This window comes from Prionailurus bengalensis, chromosome B2, assembly GCF_016509475.1.
Source record: "Prionailurus bengalensis isolate Pbe53 chromosome B2, Fcat_Pben_1.1_paternal_pri, whole genome shotgun sequence".
Lineage (NCBI taxonomy): Eukaryota > Metazoa > Chordata > Mammalia > Carnivora > Felidae > Prionailurus > Prionailurus bengalensis.
In genome coordinates, this window is record NC_057349.1 from 37,244,897 (window position 1) to 37,272,386 (window position 27,490).

At 55.2% G+C, this 27,490-nt stretch overlaps 2 protein-coding genes across 4 annotated transcripts; both read right to left on the reverse strand.

The window, feature by feature from the left end:
- Positions 1-1,681: 1,681 nt before the first annotated feature.
- On the reverse strand, positions 1,682-15,789 carry KCNK17 (potassium two pore domain channel subfamily K member 17). Its single transcript, XM_043591309.1, has 5 exons — positions 15,336-15,789; positions 12,101-12,215; positions 7,131-7,291; positions 6,539-6,713; positions 1,682-2,414 (listed from the first exon to the last, which is right to left on the reverse strand). Exons 1-5 carry the CDS (start codon positions 15,606-15,608, stop codon positions 2,104-2,106), a joined length of 1,035 nt encoding a protein of 344 aa, XP_043447244.1. The 5' UTR covers positions 15,609-15,789; the 3' UTR covers positions 1,682-2,103.
- Positions 15,790-16,016: 227 nt separating this feature from the next.
- KCNK16 (potassium two pore domain channel subfamily K member 16) lies at positions 16,017-24,051 on the reverse strand. Of its 3 annotated transcripts, XM_043593238.1 has the most exons (6): positions 23,094-24,051; positions 19,946-20,060; positions 18,954-19,120; positions 17,938-18,103; positions 17,522-17,664; positions 16,017-16,375 (listed from the first exon to the last, which is right to left on the reverse strand). In XM_043593238.1, the coding sequence occupies exons 1-6, from the start codon at positions 23,304-23,306 to the stop codon at positions 16,253-16,255; spliced, it is 927 nt and encodes a 308-aa protein (XP_043449173.1). In that variant the 5' UTR covers positions 23,307-24,051; the 3' UTR covers positions 16,017-16,252. The 3 variants fall into 3 exon arrangements, with proteins under 3 accessions (XP_043449173.1, XP_043449176.1, XP_043449174.1); XM_043593241.1 differs by lacking the exon at positions 17,522-17,664 and having other exon boundaries at positions 16,017-16,383; XM_043593239.1 differs by lacking the exon at positions 16,017-16,375 and having other exon boundaries at positions 17,061-17,664.
- Between the last annotated feature and the right edge of the window lie 3,439 nt (positions 24,052-27,490).

The following is a 27,490-nucleotide window of genomic DNA, read 5'->3' on the forward strand; positions in this document are numbered from 1 at the left end:
CATTGGAAAGAGAATGACCTCGACTGTAGGCAAGGGTCCTTGTTTTATAAGGTTCTGGTCAGCTCTCTTTTCTCTTCCCCCTCGTTCCTTCTCAGGTTCTACCCTCACTGGCTCGATAACTCTAGGTGCTGGGTTGTCCATTCCTGATCGGCTCGATCCATTGTATGAGGGTGGTCTTTGGCTATACCGTTCCTTGTGGGTCATGGGTTTTACGGCCCACTACTTATTTTTAGCCAGGTCTTTTGTCAAATTCCTGAGGGAACCTGAAGGGGAATAGGTGGTGTCTATTACATTCTTAAGAGGGAACTTACGCCCAAGGGGGTTTGCTGTGGTCAGACGCTCCCAGCATTGTTCTGAACTACGTGTTTTTCCCCACCCAGGGACCTCAGGTCCTAACCTTTCCCTCTCTGCCTGCTGAATCCTATCTTTTCCCATCATATTACCCCTCTCGCTTCCTGGATTGGTGCTTCAGGGTTGCAGCGACTCCTCTCATTGGCCATGGAGCAGACATCTGCAGGCAATTGGCCAATCAGAAGCCTTCCTCTGCCCCACGGGCAGCACCACAGGCTGGTGCTCTCTGGGGCAGGCATTGTGAGCATGGGTAGGGGTGTGCATGGGGTAGATGGCTTGATGGAGGTGAGAGGGGCTCTAGGAGGCCAGGCAGGGGGAGAAAGGGGCTCAACGCGAGGCAGTGTGGGAACCATGGAAACCAACCCAGCACTCTGGCCTCTCTGTCTCTCCCAGGTTTGAGTTCTGGGTCCTCTCTCTGGAGTGTGCAAAGTACAAGGATGCCAGTTCTAGGCCTCCAGCAATCTCTTCCTCACCTCCGTTTTCCTCTGCCTGCCCTGTGGGCCTTAGGAAGAGGGCACAGACCCTGTTGTTTACTCGCTGGTATTTGTTCCTGGGTCTGGCCTTGGTCCACTTAGGGCCAGGCCGGATGGCGCAAGTTGGATGGTGTAACAACCCTTCCTTCTTCCTTGGCCAAAAGGCTGCCCTTGATCCAATTTTAGGAGGGCTCTGAGGCTCCATAGGGAGGGGCCACATGGAGCCCCCTGGGTCCCTGTGCCACTACCTGCAATGTGGTGGAGGGAAGCCAAGTTACAGGTATCCACCGAGGTGGAGAACCCAGCTGCCGTTGGTGACCCTCAGGTGCAGCTGGTACTGCCAGGGGCTCCTGGCTGGGCTTGGGGACCTGAGTGTGGTAGGGGTATACCGGCTTAGTAGCAGCCCTAAGACTGACAGAAATGCTCAGGGTGAGACTCTGCAAAAAGAAGGAATCTCTGCAAACCCTACCTGGCCTAGCAAACTGTGATTGCCGTCTTCAAACGCAGCGGGGCAGGGTGAGGCAGGAGGAGCCCACTGGCCTGCCCCTGGCTTTTCCCTGGTGTGAGGGAGCCACAGAGCAAGGATTCAGCAGCCAGACTGGGGCCAGCTGCCTATTAGCTGTATCAACCCTGACCGTTGGGTGTTTACCTGGAAGGTCTCTGGACGTGAAGGGGGCCTTGAACTTCAGCCCTTAATCCATTCCTTCTACCAGTCCTGGGCAAACTCACCTGGGAAAGGAGTGGATTCTGTGTATGTTCCAGTCTCAGATGCTGCCTTTGTCTCTGGGTACGTAGGTCAGTTAGAATTAGTTGTGGTTGTGAGTGACAGAAAACCCCAAATAAAACTGTAGTAAACGAGATCGACATTTATTTTTCACTCACACAAATGAAGTCTGAAGGTATTCGGTCCAGATTGTTATGGAAGCTCTTCAACCATCAGGAACCCAGGCTCTTCCTGTCTTACTGTGTCACAGATCACAAACATGGCTTCTACCTCATGGTGCAACATGGTTGCCAGAGCTCCAGCCACTAAATCAGTATTGCAGCCAGCTAGAAAAAGGAAGTAGTGAAGAGGAGCACACTACCTGCCACAAAAAGTCAGTCATAAGTACCACAGGATTCTTCTCCGTGTATTCAATTGGGCTGAATTTAACCATATAGCTGCAAATAGCCTCAAGGGAAGATAAAAAAAAGTAGTCTTTAGTCTGGGTGGTTATGTGCCAAGCTTAAAGCCAGGGCTCTTGTTACTGAGGAAGATGGAACGCATACGGGAGTATAACTAGTTGCCCTTTCCACAACATGAGACCTGAGTAGAGGGTTCTGGATGCTGCATGATTCTCACAGGCCTCTCTGGACAGCAGCCTGACTGTGGCAAACGGGGTTCTGCCTCCCCATCGGGGCTCTGCCTCCAGCTTTGGGGCTTGAAGTTCTCTTTGGAGCTGTGGTGGTAGCAGGAATATGATCTCCCCGGGGTCTCCAGCAGGGAGAGGATGAGTTTGATGATCAAGGCCAGCCACGCCATCCCGAAGAGGATCCATAGGGACACTGTATTCTTGTACCACAGCGGGTACCTCCGGGAGGGGTCCATCCCTGGGGGGGAGAGGCAAAGTCAGAGGAAAGAAGTCTGGCAAAGTCAAGGCCACATTCCCAAACAGAAACAGCCACACATGGCTTGATGTATATGAGCAGAATATGGGAAGTTCAAACTGGTCTGAGATTGCTAGCCTTGTGGTCACTGCTATAGGATGCTAGGAAGCCTCCCTGGATTGACACTCTGAGTTGAGTTTGGAAGCTACATTTCCTCTTTGTCCTTCCGATGGACTCTGTGCTCTATCCCAGTGCTTCAAAGTGGGGTCCCTGGACCAGCAGCATCAGCATCACCTGAGAGTTTGCTAGAAGTGTAAATGGTCGGGTCCCCCTCCAGACCTACTGAATGCAAACCCTGGGGTGGGCCCAGCAATCTGTTTTAACAAGCCTCCCAAGAGATTCTGATGCCCGCTCTGTTGTTTGCCTGTCTCTGTGTTTGGTTTCCTCATATCTGAACAGAGGCAACTTGCCAAGAGCTTTGGGGACAACAGGTGGAACCACTGGAGTTTGTATCCCGCCCCAGTTCTCCCTGGCTGTGTGACCTTCATCTGTCTGAATATCCCTCACCTGTGAATGAGGAGAATCCTTTCTTCCCAAGCCCTTGGCTTTTGGGATGAAGTCCTAAGGCCCTTATCTACTCCCCCAGCCTTGATTTACATACCTTTTCCCTGCTGAGTGCTGTGCTTGTCACTCTGGGCTTTCTCTTGTTCTCCCATCCATCTCCAGTCCTGCCCCAGGGCCTTTGTATTTGCTGTCCTTCCAGCTCAGAATGCTCTTCATTTCCACTTCCTCATGGCCTATTGAACTTCCCCTAATCCAGCAGATAGACCTCAGCCCATGTGCTTCTGCTGGGTTAAGTTACTTATTCTCTCTGGGATCCCCACACCGGCACCCCAAACATAATCAGGACTGGGTGAGTAATGGCAGAGGGAAGGGACAGATAGAGGTCATTGGAGGGCTTAGATAAGTCATTTCAAGAGCTTGCTCCATAACTCAATTCTTCCTTCTTTCCTAGGGGTCTGTCTTGTCACCCTCATCAAATCGGGATTGTTCAAGGGCGAGGTCTGTCCTCTTATTGTCTCAACATCTTTTTCTGTCTTCGTGTTCTGTCCCACCCATCCCTCTGTCTCCTGGCCCCAAGACAACCTCTGTTCCCTGTCATTCAGGCCTGGGTCCCTTTCCTGGGCCCCAGCTCGGGAATGAGCCTGCAGCCCTGGACCCCACCTCACTGCCTGGCAGGAGCCGGGATTGGATTAGGCTGATTGAGTTATGGGGCCAAGATTCCGCTGGCAGTCCCAAATGAGATCAGCGGTGAGCCAGCTCTCGGCCCCTGCCACCCACCAGTTCGGCTTGCTCCTGGCAGCGGAGGGGAGGGGGTGTCCTTCTCTCATTTTATTTCATTTTTTTAGCCGAAATCATAAGTGGCGGGTGATCTGGCAGCTGGCAAGGCGCTCAACTGCGTTGCAAATGCAATTGGGGGAAGTGGGGGATGAGGCCAGGGAAGAGCAGGAGGCTGGGACTGGGGTGCTGCTCTGGCCATGGCCTTTGGGAAAAGAGGAACAGCTATGAAGACAACACCCGTGGGGCTGCTGTGACAGGGACAACGGGCCACCTGAGACCAGGTGGTGGACCTCAGCATTCCCATCCAAGAAAAGGGTTTGACCTTGTCCTTGGAGGACAAAGAAGGTGGAGAGACATGGGTGGGAGTGGTCTTTCCGGGGGCCTCGTGGGTTTGAATCACGTCTCCTCAGTCAGGATGTTCGGTGGAAGGGGACTAACTCTGGGAAGCCTTGGCCCCATCCTCCAGCCTTCCTGGCCCTGCCACTCCCCACGGGGTGGCTGGCAGGAAGCAGAGACCGTGATCAGCCCTCCTTGCTCCAGTAGAGACTGCTGCGTGGATGTCGCGGGCCCTCCCTGATGCTGGCGGAGGCCTTTCCTGCCATTCCCAGGGTGTCTGTGTCTAGACCTGTATCTGCCCTGCCTCGGAGGAATGTGGAGCCTCAGGACATCCTTACGAAGATTCCCCTTCAGCCCCGTGTAGGCTTCTCCAGGCAGGATTCCAGGGGAGCTTGCTGTCAGCTCTTCCCACCCAGGACCAAACTTTGGGGGACCTGGTGATCAGTAGGCACCAGGAGACTGTTGTTGAGAGCCTTGTTCCCACTTTTCCTCCCCTCTCCTTGCACTGGACACCCTCAGAGAACCAGGTCTTCTGGGTTCAGGACTACCATTGGGGCAAATCCCGAGTTTCACGCCCTGAGCCCTGGTGGTGCAGGACCCATCACATCACATAGCCCTGGGTTGAGGTTGCTATGGCTGAGCCCCTGGTGGCCCCGATGCAGGGTGGAAGAGGGAGAGCTCAGAGTGGAGAAGGAGGCAGGGCTCAGCCACAGAATAGCCCTCACCAGCCTACCCATGGATTTGGGACTCCCATCCTAAGACTATGGGAAAACACTGAAGGTTTTCGCAGGACCTAGGCAGGTGACGTGATAGCACTTGTAATTTTTTAAAGGTCCTAAAAGCCAAGGCAGGGACAGAGTTACAGGCCTCACAAATCTATGGGTGCCATTCCATGTGCTTTATGTGAATGGCAACACTTTAGGGTTGTGTAGTGCCCAACCTACATAACCAGCCATGTACAACAGGCCTGGCTGGACTAAGAAGATGGCAGTGGGAACAGAGAGGAGAGGACAGATCCAAGAATCATTCTCTGATCTGTGACGGGGACAGATGTGGCCCTTGGAGCCACTGGGCTAAGCTCTCCTCAGACCTGTCTCACCACTTTGAAGGTAGGTGGGTACACTCCAGTTGGAAGAAACCTTCTCAAAAATTTCTTTTCAGAGCAACAGCCTCCCTCCAGGATTGAAGATATTGGGAAGGGACAGCATGAGGCCCCTGACACAGGATGCTTCTTCTTAAGGAAAGAGAGGTTCAGGGAAGGGGGGACCCTGAACACAGGTGAGAAGGCATGGAGGGGGTCTCAGCCATCACCTAGCCCTGACTACTCATTTTATATATAGGAACACTGAGGCCTCAGAGGGGGTGCGTGACGGGGTCTGGAAAGAGTATGAGTCTGGGAGTCAGCCAATCAGAATTCTAGCTAGCTGTGCAATCTCGGGCAAATGGCTTGGCCTCTCTGAGCTTCAGCTTTCTCCTCAGTAAAATGGGGGTGACAGTTGTCACTCTAGGTGGCTTGAGGTGCTAGCTAGCTGTTTGTTACTTTGGTAAGACCTCATTTCAATATCCCAGGCTGGGTTCTGTCTCCATAGATGTGAAGAAGGACAGGGCCTCCTCCCTAATTTAGGGCCAGGGGTCCTTGAGACCAGTGTGGTGGTGGTGCCAGGGGCCACGGCTCATGTGGTGAACCTTCAGGGGAGGGCAGCACAGGGGGATAATGAGGCTGAGCTGAGGTCCCAGCCACCCCTGCAGCCCCACAGAATGTCCCTCCACTGCCACCTGCTGGGCACCTGCCTCAGCTTTATCATGCAAGGCCAGTGGCTTCTGGGACCCCTGTCTTGCCCACACTGGGTAGCGATGGCTGATTAAACCTCATGTTGGGCCTTCTGGACCATGCAGCCCTTCTTTACTGGCACTCAGAGTTCATCTGCCAACGGGGGTCGGGGGAGGCTGGGTTTTCCTGAGTCTCCCAGACTCTCCAGCCTGGTCCCTGTGGCCTGTGGTGTGGAACATATGGCCCTCAGCCCAGGAACAGTCGGAAGCTTGGCGTTTCATGAGGTGGGGTGAAGTGGGGAGGAGAGACCCTGGGACAAGGAAGGACCAGGGAGGGCGGGTCAGGGACTCTCTTAATTTGGTGAGCTCTCATAACAACAGTTGAGCCTGTGGACATTTTCAGCGCTTGTCAAGAGAACCAGGACTGTGACTTATAGCCAGCCCCAAGCGCTGGGTTCAAATTCCAGTCGTCACTTTTTACCTGGGTGACTTTAGCCCCATCACACAGCAAAGCAGGTTGAACCTTCCCAGGACTGTGTCCTCTGGACTCTGGGCCTCCGAGCGCCCCCCACCCCCTCCAGGGCCTGGCGCATGACAGGTGCCAGCGAATGGAGCAGGCGAGTGGAGGCCAGGCAGCTGAGTGCCCAGCCTCCCTCCCGCTGCCTGCAGGGGTCTCTCACCGATCACGTAGTCGCCGAAGCCCACGGTGCTGAGGGTGATGAAGGCGAAGTAGAAGCTCTCTACATAGCTCCAGCCCTCCATGTGGCAGAAGAGCAGTGGGGGCAGCAGCAGGAAGAGCAGGAGGCCCGAGAGGAGGGCACCGGAGCCTGCCAGCCACCGAGCCTTGGCAGGGTCCTGTGGGTGCATGCAGTACCCAGGCCCCATGTGGCTTCTGCCCAGTGCTTGGGGAACAGACAGCCTTGGGGGATCCTGAGCAGGAGACAGGGATACACTCCCTCCCGGCAAGAAGGGGCTATTGGGGCCCCTCCACCTCGTCTGTGTTCTCCAGGTTCCTAGGCAAGACCTTGGCTGGCTGATACCCTTCCAGTTGGCCAGCTGCTACCCCGTGCTCTCTACTGATGCCCCTTTATCACTAATGACCTCCATTCTGGGCAGCGGCCTCCAGTCCCACCACATCCCCACTAGTAACCCTGATTCCCAGAGGTAACCCCTGCTCCCTCCAGTGACCTGCCCCCCCGGGCCTCCTGATTCCCACTACCCCACTCATCCTAGAAGTAACCCAGCCCCCCCTCACTCCCACAGCCCATGCACCTGCCAGGCGCCCCCCAGGCTGCGGGCACAGTGATGCACTCCCTGCTGCATGAGATGCCCCAGTCGGTTGAGCACCACGAGGTTGAGCGGGATCCCCACAAGAGCAAAGAAGATGCAGAAGAGGCGGGCAGCCATCGTATGGGGGCTCAGGTTGCCGTAGCCTGAGGCAAGACAGAGGCACATCAGGGGACCTTTCCATCCCCAGGGGCCCTCATTCCTAACCCCCTCCAGCTGGCATTTACCGGAGACCTTCCTTTCCCAAGCCAGGACTGCAGGGGTCCCTATACCTTCACTCCCTCAGAACACCCTCTACTCCAGCTGGGGACTCCCTCCTGGACTTACAGCTCCAGGAGGCTCGGCAGTGTGTGTGAGCTCAAACCCACAAAGGGTAAGACTCCGTTCTCTCCCTCATTTCCCCCTTTCTGGGTGGACATGGGAGAGGGGCATGGAAGGGCGTGGAGCCTCTAGGTGCTGCATCTCCGGGATCAGCTGCACCGTTTGAGCCAGGGCCCTGCGGCCTCCAGGCTCCTGTCTCTGGGCGCAGCCCCCAAGCCAATGCAGCATCCCCGGCAGGCAGTCTTGCCTGGGGCCCCCACTGCCCGGCCTGGCCAGGCCTTCCTCAGAGCCACCTGCAGTCTGAGGCTGGCTCTACTCAGGCCCTTCCCATCCTCTCTCTCCTTTCTCAGGCATCATGCCTACTTTGCAGTCCAGCTGTCACCATCTCTCCTGCTCCTTCTTCAGCCTTCAAAGGCCTCCCTCCCCTCCCCCCCCCATATGCCTCTTGTACATCTGATTCTGCCTTGATGCCTGATTTGCAGAATGCCCTAACACACCCAGGCTCCCTCCCAAACCCCTCAGGAGCGAGGGGCCGTGGATGGACAATCAGGTGACCTGATGGAGGGCCAGGTGGAGGTTGGCTATCTTCTCTGTCATGAAGATAAGGGATGGGGAGGCTAGGGGACGATGAGGCATTCCTCCAAAGATTCAGTTAGCCTGGACATCCTTTCCTCTTTCATTCTCCTCCGTTTCTGTCTCCCCACTTTTTGGTCACCCCCCCCCCCCCACATTTCTGTCTTGTGCTAAATGCAAGCCTGACTATATCGTCTCCCAGATCATGACCCATCATTATTCCTTTGGAAGGTCCAAAGTCTCACCCAGCCCATCTCTGAGCCCATCTGGTCCCCTACTTTCCCAGTTCTGGCCACACTCCTGCCCTGCTGAATCCCCAGGCCCCCTCCTGCCTCTGTGCCTTTGAACATGACTCTCCCTCTACCAAGAGCATGCTTCCCTCCTTGCCTGCCTATAAATGGCAGCCCCAGTGCAGCAGCTTCCCCAGCACTTGGCCATCTTTGAGGGTAACCCACTGTATAAGAATGATCTGTTCCAAGTCTGCCATCCTCGAGAGTCATGAGCCCCTCAAAAGCAGGGGGTCATAATCAGCTTTATATTCTCAGCAACTGGCACAGGATCTGATACCTAATTAGGTGCTCACCAAATGTGTGTTGAATGAGTTTAAGAATGAATGAATGAATGAATGGGAAATGCGGGAATGAATGTGTAAATAGATGAATGGATGCCTCGCACCCTGTCCCCCTGCCCAGACTGGTCATCACTCCCACATACTCCACGCTCACTTGTACTGGATTGAAATTGGTGGTTTACACTAACTCTCACCTTACTGAGGGGTCTCAGAGGGGATGGTCCCAAGAGAGGCCAAAGCATCCACTAATTTACAGCATGGGCTTTGGAATCAGAAGTGCTTCCTGGGTTTGGATCCCAGCTCTGCCCCTTGAAGGCTGTGGGACCTTGGGGAAGTGGCTTGGCCTCTCTGAGCTTCTGTTTCCCTGTCTGTGAGATGGAGATGTTGACATCAACCTCACAGTGTTTGCGTGCGGGACAAAAGGAGGCAATGGCAGTGTGCCATAGATGGGAATGTGAGCCCTCAAGCCTGTAATAGACAGAAGGTGTGGAAGGAATGTTTGCCGCATGAATGAATGGATGAATGAACTCCACTCCACCAGCTTGTGGTCTGAGGACCTCAGCAACCTCTTCTAGAGCCTCATCCATTCTTCACCTAATTGGCTTTTACAGGTTCATTTAGAGGAGGGAACTCTATTGGCATCCAGGGATGCCTGACTCCTCACTGACCCCTCCTCTTCTAACCGTGGGTCCTCCCAGTGCTATCGTCTGTCCCTCGGGGTCTTTTCTAACCTGTGGAATGGTAGCACTTAGATTCCAAGTCTGGGAGGACCCCCGTGAAGCTTTTCCCTTTCTCAGGCTGACATTAAGTGAGTTTTTCTTCTCCCATCATTCTCAGCCAGCCCTAGCTCAGCGCCGTCGGTGGATATCAGTGAAGCCCTCATTTGCCTGCTCAATTCTCGGCGACCATGGCTCCATCTAAGCCACCTCTCCCTTCAGCAGGTCTCCTATCTGTCACCTCTTTCACTTTGCTAGTCGACCCCTAGGACATCCCAGGAAAGCCTTGTGTGGTTGGGCTGCCCTGTACCTCCTCTGAAGTCAGCCTTCATTTCCAACCCTTTCCAATCACCTGGTCCTCTTTACTGTTCCCCAAGCCCATCAGCAACACTCCTACCTCAGGGCCTTTGCACTTGCTTCCCCAGATACTTACACAGCTTTCTACCTTATTCCGTTCATGTCTCTGCTTCAGTGTTACCATTACAGCAAGGCTTTCAAAGGCCACTTTATATACAATAGTTCCCCATCACTATGAGACTCCCTTCCCTGGCATTATTTCTCTCTACGCACCTCCCAGTACCTGAATATTGCCTATGTATCTGTTTGTTTGTTGGGTGTCCTTTTGCACTAGAACATCAGCTCCCCCAAGGGTAGGGACTTGCCAGTTTTGCTCACCATTGTCTCACTAGAACTTTCTGGCTCCCCCAGCTACTAAGTCTATTTGTTGAATGAATGGATGGCTAGAGGAGTGAACAAATGAACAAGCCATGGATGGAGTTCATAGATGATGGACAATTTGGGGGGGGGGCAGGGTTCAGGCCTGTACAGCTGGTCTAGAGGTGTTCATGGGCCTGTCAGACATTATTTCATTTTGGGGCTTGGAAAGTACAACCCTTACAGGGTACTAGACCCAGGATGACAGGGACGCCAAGGAGGCAGTCCTCTGCTGTGCCCCTCAGGGTACCCCTTCCTTCCTTCATGGAGTGTTCCACATGTACCCCATCTTCCTCTCCCTTCCTCTCCTCCTCTCTCTGCATGCCCTCTGCACACACGCGTGCGTGTGTGTGTGTGTGTGTGTGGTCAGAATCACCAGGTCATGAACTTCCCCCCTGTTCACCCTAGAATGGCTCTCTCCTTCTTCCTGTTGCTTAGAATTTCCACTCTATTTGTAAACCCTCTAAAGGCAGGCACTATTGGAAAGAGCAAGGTAGTCCCCCAGCTGGGTTTCAAACCCCATAGCTGCTTACTTTCCTTGGGGAAAGGCAACTTCTGTGTGCCTCAGTTTCCTCCTCCGTGACATGAAAATAATAAGCCCTATTTTGGAAGTTGGACCATACAGACAAAATGAAATCTCAATTGTAGAAGTGCCCCTCACGGTGCCTAGTACAAGTAGACCACGTGTGCAGGGAGAGCTGGGCTCCCCCTTCCTCTGCCCTCCTTCCCTTCAGAGCTGGCTCAGATAGCTTTAGGGCAGAACCGAGTAAAGACGAAGGGACGGGCTGCCAAACTCGGAATTCAATGGACCAAGGGTGTAGGAGGTATGGGCTTTAGAGATTACAGACCCCCCACACAGCTAGGACGCCTCCCCACAGTGACTCTGCATGGAACATCCCCCCTGCCCTGGGAATCACTAAGGGCTGGAGGGGATGGGTGTTTTGGGAATTTGAGTGCCCACTGTATGCTGGCCCTGTAGACCCAGGGGGTGTAAAGATGAATAAATACCATCCTGGCTAGTTCTTCCACGGCCACAGGGTCCATGGAGTCTCAGGGGTCCCTGAGCATGCTTGCCTCAAGGTGGAGGACTACCCAAGCCCCTGCGTAGCCCTGAGACCCGCTTCCAAGAAGTATTGGTTGATTTAAAGCTAAGCAGAGTCCGCTGGGAGCTCCTGCTTGGCTCCCCTGTGGGGGGGACAGAGACTGGGACACTGGTTGCCGGGGAGAGGATCCTGGCTGGCCAAGAGCTGGTAGAGGTTGCCCTGGCCAGCAGTGGTGTCCGCCTGCCACCTGGTGGTAACTCCAGGGTCATGCAGGAGCGGGGCCTCCGCCAGAGAAGGGGGATGGGGCTCTGGACTTGAGTTATTTCCTGGGTTTCAGAGCTGGAGGGACCTAGGCTGCTCTCCTCCTTCCCCTTCCAACAGCCCCCAGGCACCCTCCCAGGGCTGGTTCCACCTTCACTCTCCTGAAGGCTGGGCTAAGGAAACGGGAGGGAGATCTGGTCCCAGGGCTCTGTGTGAGGGAGGAAGGGGGCTTGGAGAGAATGGCGATGGGGTGCGAGGGGTGCCTTAGTGAGCTGGGGAGAGGCCTCCAGGAATGGCCACCTTTCCCCAACACTGAGAACAGGGGATGCAAAGGGTCTTTTTGTATTTCTGCCCTTCCTTCCTTCCCAATTTTCCCTTGCCCTCCACATCCCCAGTGTTGGGTGGGCTTGGCTCAGGGGACCAGGAGACTTAGAGAGCTGAAACACATCTTACTGCTACACGGGGGCTATGTCCTGAAAGGTTGTGTGGGGCAGAAATCCCCCAAGAGCAGCCCTACTCAAATGTCGTCTTGCACACAAATCTCTTGGAGACCTCAGTAAAATGCAGAACTGGATTCAGCAAATCCCAGGTCGGCCCCAGATTCTGCCCACAGATGGTGGCCACGCTGCTGGGCCTGAGTGCACTTGGAGTCTAGTGACCTAGTAACTCTTCCAAAAGGCACCGGTCCCCTGACCCCTGTCTTTCGGGGGGCGGGGTCACACTCCCCACCCCACTCTGGCCCCATCCTGCTCTTACCAATCGTGGTGACCGTGGACACAGAAAAGAAGAAGGAGCCCACGAGCTCCCAGCGCCCCATGCTGGTGGTGTTGCCAAGGACGATGTCCCCACTTTGGTACGCTTGGACGATGCCCTGGGGGAGAGTCTGCAGTGACCACCATGGTCTGTGGGGCGACTGGGCCCCTGCACTCAAACACATACACATGTGTGCATGAATACACATGCATGGGGGTGCGTACACACACACACACACACACACACACACACTCATGGACAATCATCACAACCACTCTTTGATCTCAGCCCTTCCAGGGCAAGCAGGCTCTTCCTGTCCAGTCAGGGCCTCTCCAGGGGCAGGGACCATGGAGAGAGATCCTTTTCTTCTCTACCCCAGAGCCCAGGTCAGCTCAGGATGTCTCACCAGCTGGAAGAACACCATTTTTCCCCCTTCTCTTGCTCCCTCCCATTCTTGCAACAGACACTGGCCAGGCAGGACATGGGGTGTCAGTCCTCAGTGGGTCAGAGACAGATTTAACCAATACAGCACAGTCAGTGCAGCTTTGGGCATTAAGGCAGTACAGCTGCATGGTCCTGGACAAGATACCCAACTTCTCTGTGCCTCAGTTTCCTTATCTGCAAAATGGGAATAGTAATAGCACCTGCTTCATAGAATTGTTTGTGAAGGTACACTGAGGTGTTTGGTGTAGACTTAGAACAGTACGTGGGACGTAGTAAGTGGTAGTGGTTGCCACCATCAACATTATTACCAGTATAATGCTGTAGGAATACTGAGAGGAAGGATGTTTATTCTGACGGGGGTAGAAGCAGAAGGTGCACGGAGGGGGTGATGTTTTAGTTGGGCTTTCTTTGAGGGTCAAAAAGAACTGCTCCTGGTAGAAGGGACATTTAGGTAGATGGGACAGCAGGAGCAAAGCCTGGGAGACAGGACTGTGCCTGGGATCTAGTACAGGGAGACGGAGAGGCAGCTGGCAGCCAGGCCACGCTTGGCTCTGCCATGCCAGGGATGGAACAGCAGGCCTCTCCCAAGGTCAGTGAGCAAAGAGGAGGCAAGAGCAGGTCTGTGTGTTCCCTGGAAGCTGGCAGCATAGGAGTTAGCACACCAGAAGAGGAGAGACTCTTGAGGGGTGAGTGATGGAGAGGGCCTGGCCTGCATCCAGCACAGAGTGGGCCAGGAGGAACAGAGAGGAGACACTCAGAAACCTAGGACTCTGGTCCCATTTGGTGTGGGTAGTCAGGGAAGCATCGAAACCCCTGTAAGGGTGTGGGGATGCGGGCTGGATGACAGACTTTTAGAATAGGCGGAAGGGCCCGGCTGGGAGGAGGAGGGTTGTTGCTTTGGGGGGATCTGAGGAAGTTGCACGCACGTGTCTACCCTCAGGGGGGGATCTGGGTTGGAGACACCACATTCTTATTTTGGGGATGGTGAAAGCCACAGGATGGTTGAAGAAGGGGTAAAGTGCAGGTGGAGGGGCACCTGGGTGGCTCATTCAGTTAAGTGTCTGACTTCAGCTCAGGTCATGATCTCACAGTTTGTGGGTTTGAGCCCCACATCGGGCTCTGAGCTGATAGAGTAGAGACTGTTTGGCATTTTCTCTCTCCCTCCCTCTCTGCCCCCCCCCTCCCCTTTCTCTGTCTCTCTGTCTCTCTCTCAAAAAGAAATAAAGAAGCACTTAAAAAAAAGTGCAGGGGCAGCTGAAGGGGGTTGTGGGGGAAGTGTACAGAAATGAAAGCCCTGTGAGGAAAGGTGGGAAACACCCACATACACACATCTGCACTGAGATCCATCTTGGCGGTTAACAGGCCCATCCCTGGCTGTGCAGCCATTCATGTATTTGTATTTAACGTCTCTGAGCCTCAGTTTCTTCATCTCGAAAATGGGGATGATAAAATGGTACCTACCTGTGAGGTAGGCGAGGAGGAAAGGAGTTAATACAAATTAATAGTCTAGGAACAAGGCTCCACACACAGTACGTGCTACACAGAAGCATTTACCATTATCACTGCCATCACTGTCCTCTTCCCTGGGCCTGTGCTGCCGGGAATTGAAATTCTCCACCTTTGCAAAGGGGTGTCACCCAGCCTCCAGGACCAGGCAGCCCGCGGTGTTTGTAAAAGTTTAGAGGTGGGGGCGGTGGAGGTGCTACAGGCGGTCCTTAGCGGAGACCGTCCTTCCCCTGCCCAGCTCCAGGCCCTACACCATCAGCCCAGTCCAAGGGCTCAGGACTCTACCACTGCCCCAGTGCCATGTCACTTCCCACCCAGGGACATTTCCCTGCTACCTTCTGGGGACTGGCTTTGGGTTGGCGACCCTGGCACTCAGGCCCTGCCCTCCTCGATGGAGGCGGCACCGGGACTGCGGGACGCGGAATCGGGGCTAGGGGCACAGCAGCCTGTCTGCCGATCAAGCATCCGCCAAATCCCGCAGGTCCCAGTCCGGTGCGGCCCCGCCCCGAGTCGAAGGACACCTCCACCCAGCTGCGATGCCCCGCCCCTAAGAGCCTCCTCAGCCTTTCCCCGCCCCTCTGGGTCCCCACCCCCCAGAGCAGTCTCCGTGCTCCGAGACCTCTGCACCTCCCCTCCGCGTCTAGCCCCTGAGTCGGAATACAGGAGTAAAACGGATTCAGCCGAAGAGCGCCCCTGTGTCTGCCCCCGCTAGTTCCCGATCGGGTCTGCGCCCTGGGAGCTCCGAGTTCCCCTCCACTCACCTGCTGGGACGAGCGCGCCCTGTACCCTTTGCCCCCAAGACTCCAACCGTGCCCTCAGTCTTGCTCCTCCTCTGACACTGCTCCTCGCCCCCAGTTCTCCTGTTTGCACTCTCTCTGGAAGGGGTCGGGCGTGCCCTTTCGTCCTTCGCCCGCGGGGCGACCCCGACGCAGCGCCGCGCGGTCCTAGTGGGACCCTTGCCCCACCACCTCCCAGGCCTGTCCAGTGCGCCCTGCCCCCATTCGGCCCGACCCGGCTAGGCGCGCCCCCTGTCATCCCGTGCTCAAAGTAGGGTGTTTGCGCCCAGCAACCGTCCGGACCGGGCGGGTTGTGCCCTCTCCGCCCTAAAGGAGGACAGGGCGCTAAGGTGCGCTTCCCTCCGGCCGCCCCGGAGCCGGGTCCGCGGCCGTCCAGCCCAACCCTCCCATCCCCCGCCCGCTCGAGTCGTCCCGCGTCGATCCCCGCCTCCTCTCTCCCGACCCGGGGCGTGCCCTCCCGCCCCCCGCCCGTGCCTCCGCTCGCCCCTGACCCGGATCAACGAGTCCAGCGCCGGGCCATCCAGACACGTGAAGTTCTGCAGCAGCGCCCATTTCTCGCGCTGGAACCTCGCGCTGGAGTCACGCGCCGCGGGGCTCTCCAGCACCCAGAACACGCCGGTGCCCAGCGCCAGGTAAGCCAGGTAGGCGAGCAGCAGGAGCACGGTGCCCGGCACGGCGCAGTGTGGAGCCCTGTCGTCGGACGCCGCCGGGGCTCGGGGTCTGCACAGAGCCAGAGAGGCAGGGAGGCCATGGCCTGGAGCCATGGCCTAGGGCAGAGGCGTAAGGAAGGGACTAGGAGCTCGGCTGGTGCCCTCCCCAGCCAGCGCCTGCCTGTGCCCAGTTTTCTCAGTTTTCTCCTGTGCCCAGGAGGCTTGCGGGAGAATGGGACAGCCCTGCCCCACCCTGCACCGGGATCCAATCCCAGGGACAAAACGAGCCCCAAGCTGTGGGCACCTGGCCCCGCCTAGAATGTGTGTGGAGTGCTCACCCCCCAGGCCTAGCTCAGGGGAAGGGGAGGGGTGCTGGGAGACCGCAGGCTCTGAGGTGGAAGGGGCCCAGAGCCCCCGAGCGTGTCCTACTGTAGCAAACAGTGGGAGGGACTCCTGGAGACCGCACTCAAGGGGGAAGAGAAAGTAGAAGCCAAGTTTATTGTCTTAGGGCCCCAGCCTAAGCTCTTGGACCCTGGGACCCTTGCCTCCTGTCAAGTCCTTCCTGGATCTCTTGCAACACCACCCTTTCCTTTCCCAAAGATGAGGGACCCCAGCTGATCACCACTTGTCTATGAACTTGGGAGGTGAGAGGATTCTTGACCAGTGGGCTTGTCCATTTCCTGCTTCTGAAGAAGCCCGGTAACTTCCTTCCTGGAGGAGGAAGGGTCCAGGGCATATAAGGAGTCCCTCAGGGGTCTTCAGTTTCCCAGACCTCTTCTCCATATGAGGAAGTCCTGGGTGTAACCTGGGTCTCTCGATGCTGTAGATCCTTCCCTATGTGTCCCATCTGGAGCCTTCTCTGCTTCACAGCCTTGCCTCAGTCCGGAGTCTGGGAGTCCGGAGCCACCCAGCCACTTACCGGCCTGCCTTGATGGCAGAGGTAGGGGCAGAGCTTTGAAGTCCTTGATGAAGTTGGGCTGTGGATGGACTGGTCTAAATCTCTCCTCTCCTTTTGGCCAGAGACGTCACAGTCTGGCAGGAGAAGGGCCAGGGTTGCAGAGCATGTTCCTAAAGGAGGCCAGGCCTCCACGGAGCTTGTCTCTGGGTGTGTTTGGAAAGGCTCTTAAGACAGGCACCCAGAGGGGGTGATGAGGTCAAGGGGTGCCCTGGGGAGTCAGGGGAGGCCACACTCAGGAAGGTATGGGATACACAACAGCTCCTAAGCCTTGTTCACGGACAGCTCTAGACCTCTAGGCAAGGGGAACTGGCAGGCTTTGAGAGGCAGCTGCCAGATTCCTGAGGGTAGGTGTCCTGTTTGCATGAAGATGCTCCAAAAGTCCCTCCCCAGCCCTCCTCTCTCCTTGACCCTCCCCACCAGCCACCCCTATGGGCTCTGGTCAGGCCTGCTCTGCCCCATTGTAGCATTTTGGGCACTGGGTAGGGGCCTCTCTGCTTATTTAGTGCTTCTAGTGGACTAAACGCACATGGAGAGCAGGATCTTTCACTGTGTGTCCCCAGAGCCTGGCCCTCTGCCTGACACACAGTGGGGGCCTGACAAATGCCCCTGGTGCACATATCAAATGAGGTGAAAATAAAGTCAACGTATGTTTACTGTACTGCATAAAGTCTCCTGGGTTGGGGGGAATGCGGGGAGGGCATGATGGAGATTTGGCTACGGTGATCCATGTCTGGATTCAACTTTTCCAGGTCACATTTGGGGGAGGGGCTTTGGGACAACAGCGTGCATCTCACTCCACACACGTCTCTCATCCTGTCCTGCATCTCCTTTCAGTTACTTGCTTGAACATTCCTGTTTCCTTTACTCTCTGGAGAGATCCTGAGATCATCCCTGGCTGGGAAGGGGAGGGGGAGGATCTTGAACAGGAAGTCTAGAAGGCATATAGGGGTAGGGGAAGCAGGAGGGGCTCCTGGGGTTGCTGGAGGCCTCATGCAGAGATGGGGGTCTTCTGAGGTCTGGGGACCCCTTCCATCTCGGGGGCTCCCCCTTCCTTGAGGCCGAGTCCCCTGCTGAGCAGCCAGAGCTGGGAGCACCTGTGCAGAAGCAGAGGACCCAGTGGGAGGACCAGAGCCAGCCAGGCTAGGCCCAGGAGGATCCAGATGGCTGCCAGGCTCCGGTACACCGAGATGTAATGCTTGCTGGGGTCTGTACCTGGCAGGGAAAGGACATGATAAATGCCCGGGATCTGAGGGCACAGCCACACCCCCTCCCAGGTTCCATAGGGGTCTTCACCAGCCTCCCATAACAAGGATCTGCAGTGGAGGGAAAGGGTGATGGGTCCCAGGCCACAGACGTCTAAGGATGTTGTGAGAATCCTCAGAAGGCTTACAAATTATTTGTCTCCCCCAAACAACCAGGGACTATTTCCCCATTCCCTAACCCTCATGGCCCCCACTCGGAGAAGTGTGACTGCCTTGTTCTCACCGACAACATAGTCCCCGAAGCCAATGGTGCTGAGAGTGATGAAGGCAAAGTAGAAGCCTTCACCGAAGCTCCAGCCCTCCACGTGGCTGAAGACCATTGGCGGGAAGATGAGAATGACCAGCGTCCCCAGGGTCAGGAACAGAGCCAGGCCCAGGATCTGCAGCAGCTGGGAGTGAGAGAGTCTGTCTCTGAGTCACTTGGAAGGCCCAAGGATTGGGCAGGGGGAGTGCGCAAATCTGGGAGTGCAGCTGGGCCGTAGCTATGTCCCTTCCTTGCCCTGCACACCTTTGGGTTGGTGTTTGTATCCTGTGTGTGTGCTCTTGCCCAGGCCAGGGGAATATCTGGTCAGAGGGATTTCATTAGTGGGTCAGGTTGGAATTTGGAGACTCCTTTGGGTCTGAGGGTCATGCTTGGATAGACCTGTCAGAGACTCAGAGCTGGGACAGAGGACAGCCACTGAACTGCCCCAGATTCTTCTGCACCCCAGTCCTCCTTAGTGTGCTGGCTTTGCAAAGGGCTAGCCAAGTGGGTGGGCGATGGGGGTGTGCTGGGTGGCCCAAAGTTTACTTTCAACCGCAGGAAGGGGTGCTGGAGTTCTGTGATGGCCACAGAGATGTGCTGTCCAGATTCCCTTTCAAAGGAGACCTTGTTGATCAGCAGTCAGCCAGCGGCCTCTGGCTCCCAGCTCCTTTGAGGCGTATGTCAGCTACAGAGAACCGCCGGGCCCACGGGCACACCCTTCCCAAGAAGGCCACCCTGTGTCTGATTGAGGCCAGGGTATGTAGCCCTGGCTGATTCAGCACCCTGTGGGACAACTCCCATGGCCACACACGCTGGAGAGCTCCACGAGGGGCTGGCCAAGTTTTTGTCCAGCCTGATCACAATTCAACTTCTCCCTCTGCCCCGCCCTTTCTTCCATGAGTTTCTACCCCTAAGACCCTGCCTGCCAAACCGCGTCTCAGTATCAGTTTCTGTTTTCACCCCACCACAGGGCCATAAGGAAGAGGGGGCCCTACCTGGGAGCGCCTGGGCTGCTCCTCCCACCTCTCGAGGGCGGCCAGGTGGGTGTGCAGGCCTGCACCCAGGTGGTTGAGGAAGACCACGTTGAGCGGGATGCCCACCAGGGCATAGAAGACACAGAAGACCTGGCCTGCCTCCGTGCTGGGCGCCAGGTTGCCGTATCCTGCGGGGGGAGGGGAGGAGTGTGCAAATATGGGAAAGAGAGAGTTCAGAGCTGCCTCCCCCACAGACTCTAGGTGGTCATCTTCCATCACCTCCTGGAGTAGAGGAGAAGCTCCTCTCTTCCCAAGAACATTCCCCCCAGCCCCTGCTAGAATGATCTCTATTTGTAAGAATCCTGCTTGTCTTTGAAAGGCCCATCTCCAATGGCACTGCCTCTAGGAAGCCCTCCTGACTGCCACCCTCCTCCTGCCTACGTGGAGTGATTCCTCATAGTGCTTTGTGTCATTCCTGTCTAGTTTTTCCCTGGGGGAGGTGAGGGAACACAGCAGATGCTATTGGTGTGCTGTCCCCTCAGAACAGCTGGGGCATCACCTGCAGCCTGGGGGACAGTTCCTGTCCACCCAGATGGCTCTCTACTCCAAGTCCCTGCATCTCTCTGTACCTGAGAACGTACGTAGTCTATGGGCAGGTTCAAAATACTAGAGTTAACACATCCGGGGTCAGTTCTCAACCATCGAGGGCAGGAGTTGGTAGATAAATAGCCTCATTTCCTCCCCCCTCACAGGCAATGTTTGGAGGCTGGGCTCTGCCTGTGCTCTCAGAGGGCCCCCGTGGGAGTGAGGCCAGTTGTCCTAACTGGGACCCTGTTCACCCATGCAAACGTTGCTGCCCTTTCTCCTCTCTTGCTTTACCTCCCCACTTCTCTACTTGTGCTTCCTGGAATCATCTCCTAAATAAACCACAGTCCTGGTCTCAGCATCTGCTCTCAGCAACCGCAACCAAAACAGGGACTTTGGGGAAGCCCTTCCCCACCCAGACCCTTTACCTATGGTGGTGACAACCGTGCCCGCAAAGAAGAAACTGCTGCCGAAGTCCCAGTTGCTGGGGTTGGTGGAGTTGCCTTTGGGGTTCACACCCTTCACCCAGGCTTCCATGATCACCTGTTGGGGGGGGTGGTGTGGGGTGGGAGAAAGAGGCAGCTGATGGTGGTCAAGCTCTCTGCTGTCATCTCACTTAACGATATTCTTAGATGGTCTTGTTTCCATTTTGTGGAAATGTAGGCTCTGTCCAAGTAGCTAAATGCCTTGCCCAAGTCCACTGCTTGTTCCATGGGCCAGGGCTGACTGAGGTGTGGGCTGTAAACATGGGCTGGTGGAGGGGAACGGGTGTAAGGAGGCAGAGGAGGGTGCTTAATGAGTGGTCCAGGTGGGAGGTGCTGTCTGTGGCCAAGAGGGTGAGACGTAGATGTGTTGTGAGGACAATAGGAAGATTCCAGGTTGGATGTTCCCGGAAGAGCTTACTGGGGAACGTAGATTTGGGGGGCCACAGGGAAGCCATGGGGCTGCCCTCCCGCAGGGCTGATGGTGGGGACAGAGAACCCCGTTCTGGGTATTCCCGGGGAGCAGGCAGCCTTGCTCTTTGCTGCCCCCTCATGAAGCCCAGCCCATGCCTACAAGAGAAATTCCATCAGACACCAGGGCAAAGGTCGTGTATGTAGTGGTGTTTCTGTGTCGTGTGTTGTACGCATGCATGTGCATGTGTGTTGAGTGTGTGTTTACGGAATCTGAACCCTGGAAGGCTCAAGCGTAAGCCCCTCTGTCCTGAGGCCCAGCCCTCTTGGAGATGGTTAGTGATTCCTCCCCAGTTCCCTCCCCTGTGACCATGCCTTGTCCCAGGCAGCAGCACAGTCTTGCCACTTGATAGAGCCCCCAAAACTGGAAAAGGGCAGTGGGGGAGGGGGCCACTCCAGCCTCCAGTTCCTGTGGGAACCTTTTCCCCACTGGCTGGGTGTGTGTGCTCCTGGCCAGGGTGGGGGTGGCCCTGGTAGGCTGGGCCAGTCTGGGAGTCCTGACACAGGCTGTCTGCTTTTCTTCACTTTGGCAGAACTGGTCTCTTCCCATGTGGACTTTGGTCTCCCTCCCATTCCCACACACCCAGAGAGGCCAGGACGGAACATTCCGGAACACGCTCACTCCCTGGAGACCCTCACCCTTGGGAGCAGCTCTTGCTCTACACCCAGCTGTCTCCCACAGCCAACCTGAAGCACTCCATCCTGCTGAGGAGGGGCCTTGATTCAGCGAGGGTACTGGATGTGGGGCCCCCAGTGCAACCCTCCATTTTTCTGTAAGAATCCACACATGTAGAAAAAGCCAGACACGAATCCTGTGAACCGGGGCAAGGCCTTTTTCCTGTGGAGGCGTCTCTAACACTGCTTCTGGTACTGTTAATGGCTTTTTCCTCTTGTGAATTTTACCAGTAATGTGTGCTCTTCTGGAATCCTATTCCTGTCAGCCAGGCATCCATCCCCTGGCAAGTGAGGGTCCCTCCCAAGGAAACTGAGGACGGAGGTGTCTTGGCTCCCCTGGGGAGGCCAGGGCCAGGGTGTTGTTATTCAGTGGCTGGGGCTGCAGTCAAGCCTATTTTTTAGGCTTGTTTTTTAGCTCTGTTTACAGAGCTAGTTAGATCCCAGCCACCAGTCCTTCCCACACCCTCAGGCTCCTGGGTTTTGCGTCTAGTCCTAGGCTGAGGGAGGAGGAGGTGCCATGGGCTCCAGGGCCCGCGAGGGTCTTGGGAGGCGCCAGAGCCCTTCTCAGTCTTAATAGGGGTGCTATGGTGCCAGCCCTGTACTGCTGGAGAGCAAGGAGGCCTCGTTTCCTGGAAGAAAGGGCCTGGACTGGTCTCTCACATCTCTGGAAAGTTCTCTCTGACCACCCCACCCAACTATCAGCTTCTAGGTCAGCTGTTCTCCATCTTGAGGGCATCGCATGGCCTGGAGGGCTTGTTAACAATAGGCTGCCGGTCCTGCCCCCAGAGCTCCTGATTTGGAGCGCCTGGGGTGGGGTGCGATGTAGGCATTTCTAAAGGACTCCCTGGTGATGCTGATGCAGCCGTCCAGGGGCCGCACTTTGAGGACTGCTGCTCTAGGCTGTATCCTGACCACCCCAGGGCCTTACACTTATGCTAATTCGTATGGTGAAGAGCAGCCAGCTGAGGGGTGAGTTCTGTCCCCAGTACTTAAGCCTGCAGTCTTGCCCACACTCCCTCTCTCTGTGGCCTGGTTTCCACCTACCAACTGGAGACAGTGATAGCCATAGGTCATTATGAGGAAACACGTATAAAATTCTTGGCTCCAGAGGATGGATCATGACCGGTCTAACCCCAGCATGAAGACCCTGTTCCCCACTGTTTTAGGCACCTTGTAAATGCTCACTAAGTGCCAATTATCACTCTGATGACTCTGCACTTGGCTTGTTCCTTTGTGGTGGCTGTTGTCTTTCACTGGGCCCCCTGGTCTCCAAGGCATTCACAACACCCCGGTTTTGCCATGCTTCTTGGAGAGAGGGTGCTGGAGCTCCAGAGTTTGTGCAGAGAAGTAGGAGGGGGACATGCTCTGCCCCAGAGAGAGCCCCCTATGGACGCCTTGCTGGTGTAGCTATCATCCTGCTCATCCTGCTCACTGGGCCGGGGAAGACCAGCATGGCAGCTGCTCCTGACCTTAATTTGTGTGTCCCACCCACAGCCTTCGAGTGTGGTCAGCAGAGGGAAGTGAGGGGGGTGAGGACAGAAGGATTAGCAGCCCCGGGGTTGGGGTAGGGGAAGTATGGCGCATGGGAGAAGGAAATTTGCACAGTGTTGCTAACCCTGACACACAGTTCACATTTATGCAGCAAGTGGCTGCTTAAAAAATGCTTTTGATCCGCTGTAAATGTCTGCAGCACCTCTGAGATCATTCGGCTCACCTTTTAGATGAGGAAATTTGGGATCAGTGAGTTTGAGTGACCCGCTCAGTGTCACACAGCAATCTGGTTCTAGACCTGGGGCCAGAATCCAGCCCTAGGTCTCCCTAGGTCTCTGTTCCCGCTCTACACTGCTTCCAAACAAGCATTAACCACCCCTCCCCGGACTGATCGCCCTGGATCTGCCACGAGAACCCCCACTCTGCCCACCATCCCACACCAGCACCTCCCTCTCACCTGCACAAATTGCTCCAGGGCCCGCTGGTCCAGGCACGTGTAGTTCTCCAGGAAGCGCAGCTTCTCAAACTGGAACTGGTCCCTGGACTGAGCCTCCGCCTGCTTCTCCAGCAGCTGGAAGACAGTGGCACCAAGCAGCAGGTAGCAGACGTAGGCCAGCAGCAGGGGCAGCACCCGGCCACCCCAGCAGCTGCAGAGCCTGGCTTGGGGCATGGTGTGGCCGGGAATCTGCCGGGGCTGCGGGGCTGCCTCTGGGAGGAGAGGGGGGAAGCGCCCGGGGACCCGTGCCCAGCCTCCTGCCTGCCTCGCCCTCCTCGTCCTCCTCGGCACAGGTGTCTGGAGGCTGGGGAGTCTGTTTGAACAGTGCGGCTCAGTGTGGCTGCACTAAGTGCCTCCAGCGCAAACAGGCCAGCCACCCCCCACCAGCCTTTTGGACCCTGGAGAGCACAGGTCGGTGGCATGGACCCCTCAAAGAGACCTACCGGTCCTCCTGCAGTCGTCTTGTCTTACCCTCTGCCTACAAGTTGGATGGGTGTTTCTGGACCAAATCAGATGCTTTCCCCTTCATTCTGCCCAGGCCTGCGTGGGTGCCCTCCACAGCCCCCAGCTTTTCACCCGTGTTGGATGGCTTTGGGTCCCCACGCTGGGAAGGAATCAGGATGGGTGTGAAAATGCCTTGTGCTCAGTTGCCTTGGCTACAGAATGGGGCTGGGAGGATGGCCTGCCTATTGAGGGCCCTGAAGATAATAAACTGGGTAACAAATCAGGGCAAAGCAAATAGAGAACAGCCTTGACCAAGAACAGGAATAGGGTTGATGCTCCCAACAAGTTGTATGCATTTGCTTCATAGCTTTTGCTGAAAGTTTTTTTTGTTTTGTTTTTTGGCTTGAAATCCTTATCAGGTTTCTTCCAATACAATATTGGTGAGATGTATGTGTGAGTAAAAAGAAGCTAAAATTATATCCTGGCCTGAGATGTTAACAGTGGCTTCGCTCTGGGGAGTGGAATGGAGGGTGTTTTCCTGTCTTTCTCTTCTTTGCTTGTGTGTGAATTTGCAATAGCTTTATTGAGATATAATTCACATACCATTTCATTCACACATTTAAAGTATACAGTTGAAGGGTTTTTAGTATTTTCAGAATCATGCAGCTATCTCCACAATCTTTTCTAGAACATTTTCATCAGTTCTGAAAGAAACCCCTGAGCATCCAGTCTGCCCCCTCAGCCTCTGGCAAAACCATTAATCTGCTTTCTCTCTCTGGATTTCTCTATACTGGACATGTCATAGAGATTCAGTCTGACCGTTTGTGGCCTTTTGTGTCTGGCCTCTGTGTAATGTATTTAAGGTTCATCCATGTTGTGGCATTTGTCAGTAGTTTATCTTCTTTTTTTTAATGTTTATTTTTGAGAGAGGAAAAGAGAGAGAGAGAGAGAGAGAGAGAGAGAGAGAGAACAAGTAGGGGAGGGGCAGAGAGAGAGGGAGACACAGAATCCAAAGCAGGCTCCAGGCTCTGAGCTGTCAGCACAGAGCCCGACATGGGGCTCGAACTCACAAACCACGAGATCATGACCTGAGCTGAAGTCTTGCTGCTTAACCGACTGAGCCACCCAGGTGCCTCTACTTTATTCTTGTTTATGGCTGAATCATAGTTCATTGCGTGGGTATACCAACATTTTATTTATCCGTTCATCAGTTGATAGATACTCAGGTTGTTTCCACTTTTTGGCTATCAGGAATAATGCTACTACAAATATTCACTTACACGCTTTGGTGAGGATGTATGTTTTCATGTCTCTGGGAGTGGAGTTGCTGGTCACGTGGTCATTCTATGTTTAACTTTTTGAGGAGCTGCCTGGCTATTTTCCAAAGGGGCTGCACCATTGTACGTTTGCACCTGCAGTGTGTGTGTCTTCCAAGTTCTCTGCTCACGTTTTCTGTGATGGGCTGTGGCCGCAGACAACACGAGCTGCCTGTCTACATCCTCTCCCTCCTTCCCAGCTAGCAGAGCCCAAACCGTGTGCTTGTGAGCCCCAGGCAATGGAGCGTGATCGGTCTAACCCATCATGATAGTCCTGCTCCCTGTGCTCTGGGCTGGGTTCCCGGGAGCAGCCCCGAGAGGGGGATTTGTGTGTGAGCAGCGGGGTAAGCGAAGAGTGATACGGATGTGGGGAGAGCAGGGTCAAACAGGAGACCATAGTCCCAGCTCAGCCTGGTTCGTGGAGAGCCCTGGTGGGTGATGCACATCGTTAGTCCCAGGTGGAGGCAGGGGAGCTGGGCTTTCACAATCCCACACCAGCCAGTCGTTGAGCCATCTCTGGCACACAGCTGGCAAACGGTTCCGGTAAGCTGGGGATGGTCCACTAGAGTCCCAGGTGATCGGTAGGCCAGGCCATTGGAAGCAGAACCACATTAAAGAGGGCACAGAAATGGGGAGGAGATCAGAGGATGGACAGCATCCCTCACACCCACTTTCCCAGCTCTCTTGCAGCTCAGGTGGCCCTGTGACCCAGTTCTGGCCAACTGGGTGTGTGCAGAGCCGGTTGTGGATGTGTGGGGCCAGGCTGTGCTGTCCCCGCAAAGGGCTCAGCTGTGGCTGGGCCCGCCGTTCCCCCTCTGTGTGCCCTGAATGCACAGATGGCTGGCCTCATTGAGGGAAAGGTCAAGAGGGTTGCAAAGACGCTCAGCTGATTCTTTTTTCTTTCTTTTTTTTTTTGATGTTTATTTTTTATTTTTGACAGGGAGAAAGAGAGAGGCAGATGAGCAGGGGAGGGGTAGAGAGAGATAAGGAGACAGAGAATCCCAAGCAGGCTCCAGGCTCCGGGGCTGTCAGTACAAAGCCCGATGTGGGGCTTGAACTCACAGACCATGAGATCATGACCTGAGCCAAAGTCAGACGCTCAACTGACTGAGCCACTCGGGCGCCACTGATGCTCAGCCGATTCTTGCACACACCTATCTCTAGATTTCAAAAATGTTGGGAACATAAACCCTATTTGTTTAAACCACTGTTAGGTATTCTGTTACTTCCCAATGGCTACACAAATTTTTGTTGTTGTTTTAATTGTTCAAGGCTTATTTGAGTTGGAAGAAATAGCAACACACTCCAGTTATCTGAAGTAATTGAAATAATTTGTGAAGGGAAGCCAGGAGCCGCCAGGCTTCTGGAGCAACTGGGCCTGTGTCCTCACTCTTAGCCATTAACAGGCTCTGTTCCCTCTCCTCGCGGGGTGCACCCCTCCACTCGCCCCAGCCAGCCGGCCATTCCCTCCCTGTGCTCTGTCCTGTCTCTCTGCCTCGGATTCTGCTCCAGGCCGCCCTGCTGGCATCCCGTCAGCATCAGCTGCTGCCCTTCTCTTCTTTCTCTTGTACTTCTTGTCTCCAAGGTGAGGCTGATGTCAAGAGCACCTTTTCACGTGGGCCACTTCACAGGTGTCTGGACAGCCTTGAGTCAAGCAATACCTTCAGCTGCTCTGCCCCAGCCAAGGGGTGGGGGCATCACATGTACAGGTGTCACTTGGAAGGGGGTATGGGGAGGCAGATACCGTGGCCTCTGTGTCCAGGACAGGCCATGATGGTTTTGGTAATGAGAGAGAGAGAGAGAGAGAGATTAGAGAAAATAAAAGCCAGGGGGAGATTTTTTTTCCATTTTACCACTTCAAGTATGTGAATGATCAAGAGAGTGGTAGTGTCATAGGATTCTTAACCTGCTCTAAGGCCAGAACTAGAACAACAAATAACAGGGGGTGGAGGTGTAGGCAGGATGTGGAGGCCACCCCTGGGGAACATCCCGGCACTGTAACCAGTGCCGAAGGCAGCCAAGGTGTCTCCACTCCAAAGCACCTCATCCATCCCATGGTTGAGGGGGCCCTGCCTGGGTGTGGCAGCTGCCTTCTCTGCAGTCCTGCTGGTTCTGGGTTCCCTGAAGTCACCTGTGGATCTCGAGCTACCCCATACAAGGCTCTTCTATACCCAGAGCTTTCCCAGACAGCACCGTGGCTGGGATGTGGGCTTGTCTCGGAGGAGGAAGGAAGCATCAAGACTCCCCAAACTCACCCCTGACCGGTTTTTCTTTATGGTCTGGAGAGATGGGACCACACAGGTTGACTACCATCTTATCATCACAGACTTGCTACTTCGTGGCTTTAAGCTTGGGTTTGTAGTTACACCTGCAGGGCTGCGTAATAATCAAATCCTATTTTATTGCCCTAGAGAAGCTCAATGTGTGAAGAGTTCTGTTGTGTATCATTTAGAAAGCTCATCCGTTGACATCTGGGGGAATCTCAGGCAGGTCTTAGTAACTTCTTCAGCCCAAGTATCCTCCACGGGTCTGGACGCTGTCCACAGGCAATGGTGGTGGTTCCAAGGTGGAAGGAAATCAAGGGAAGAGTATGGACTG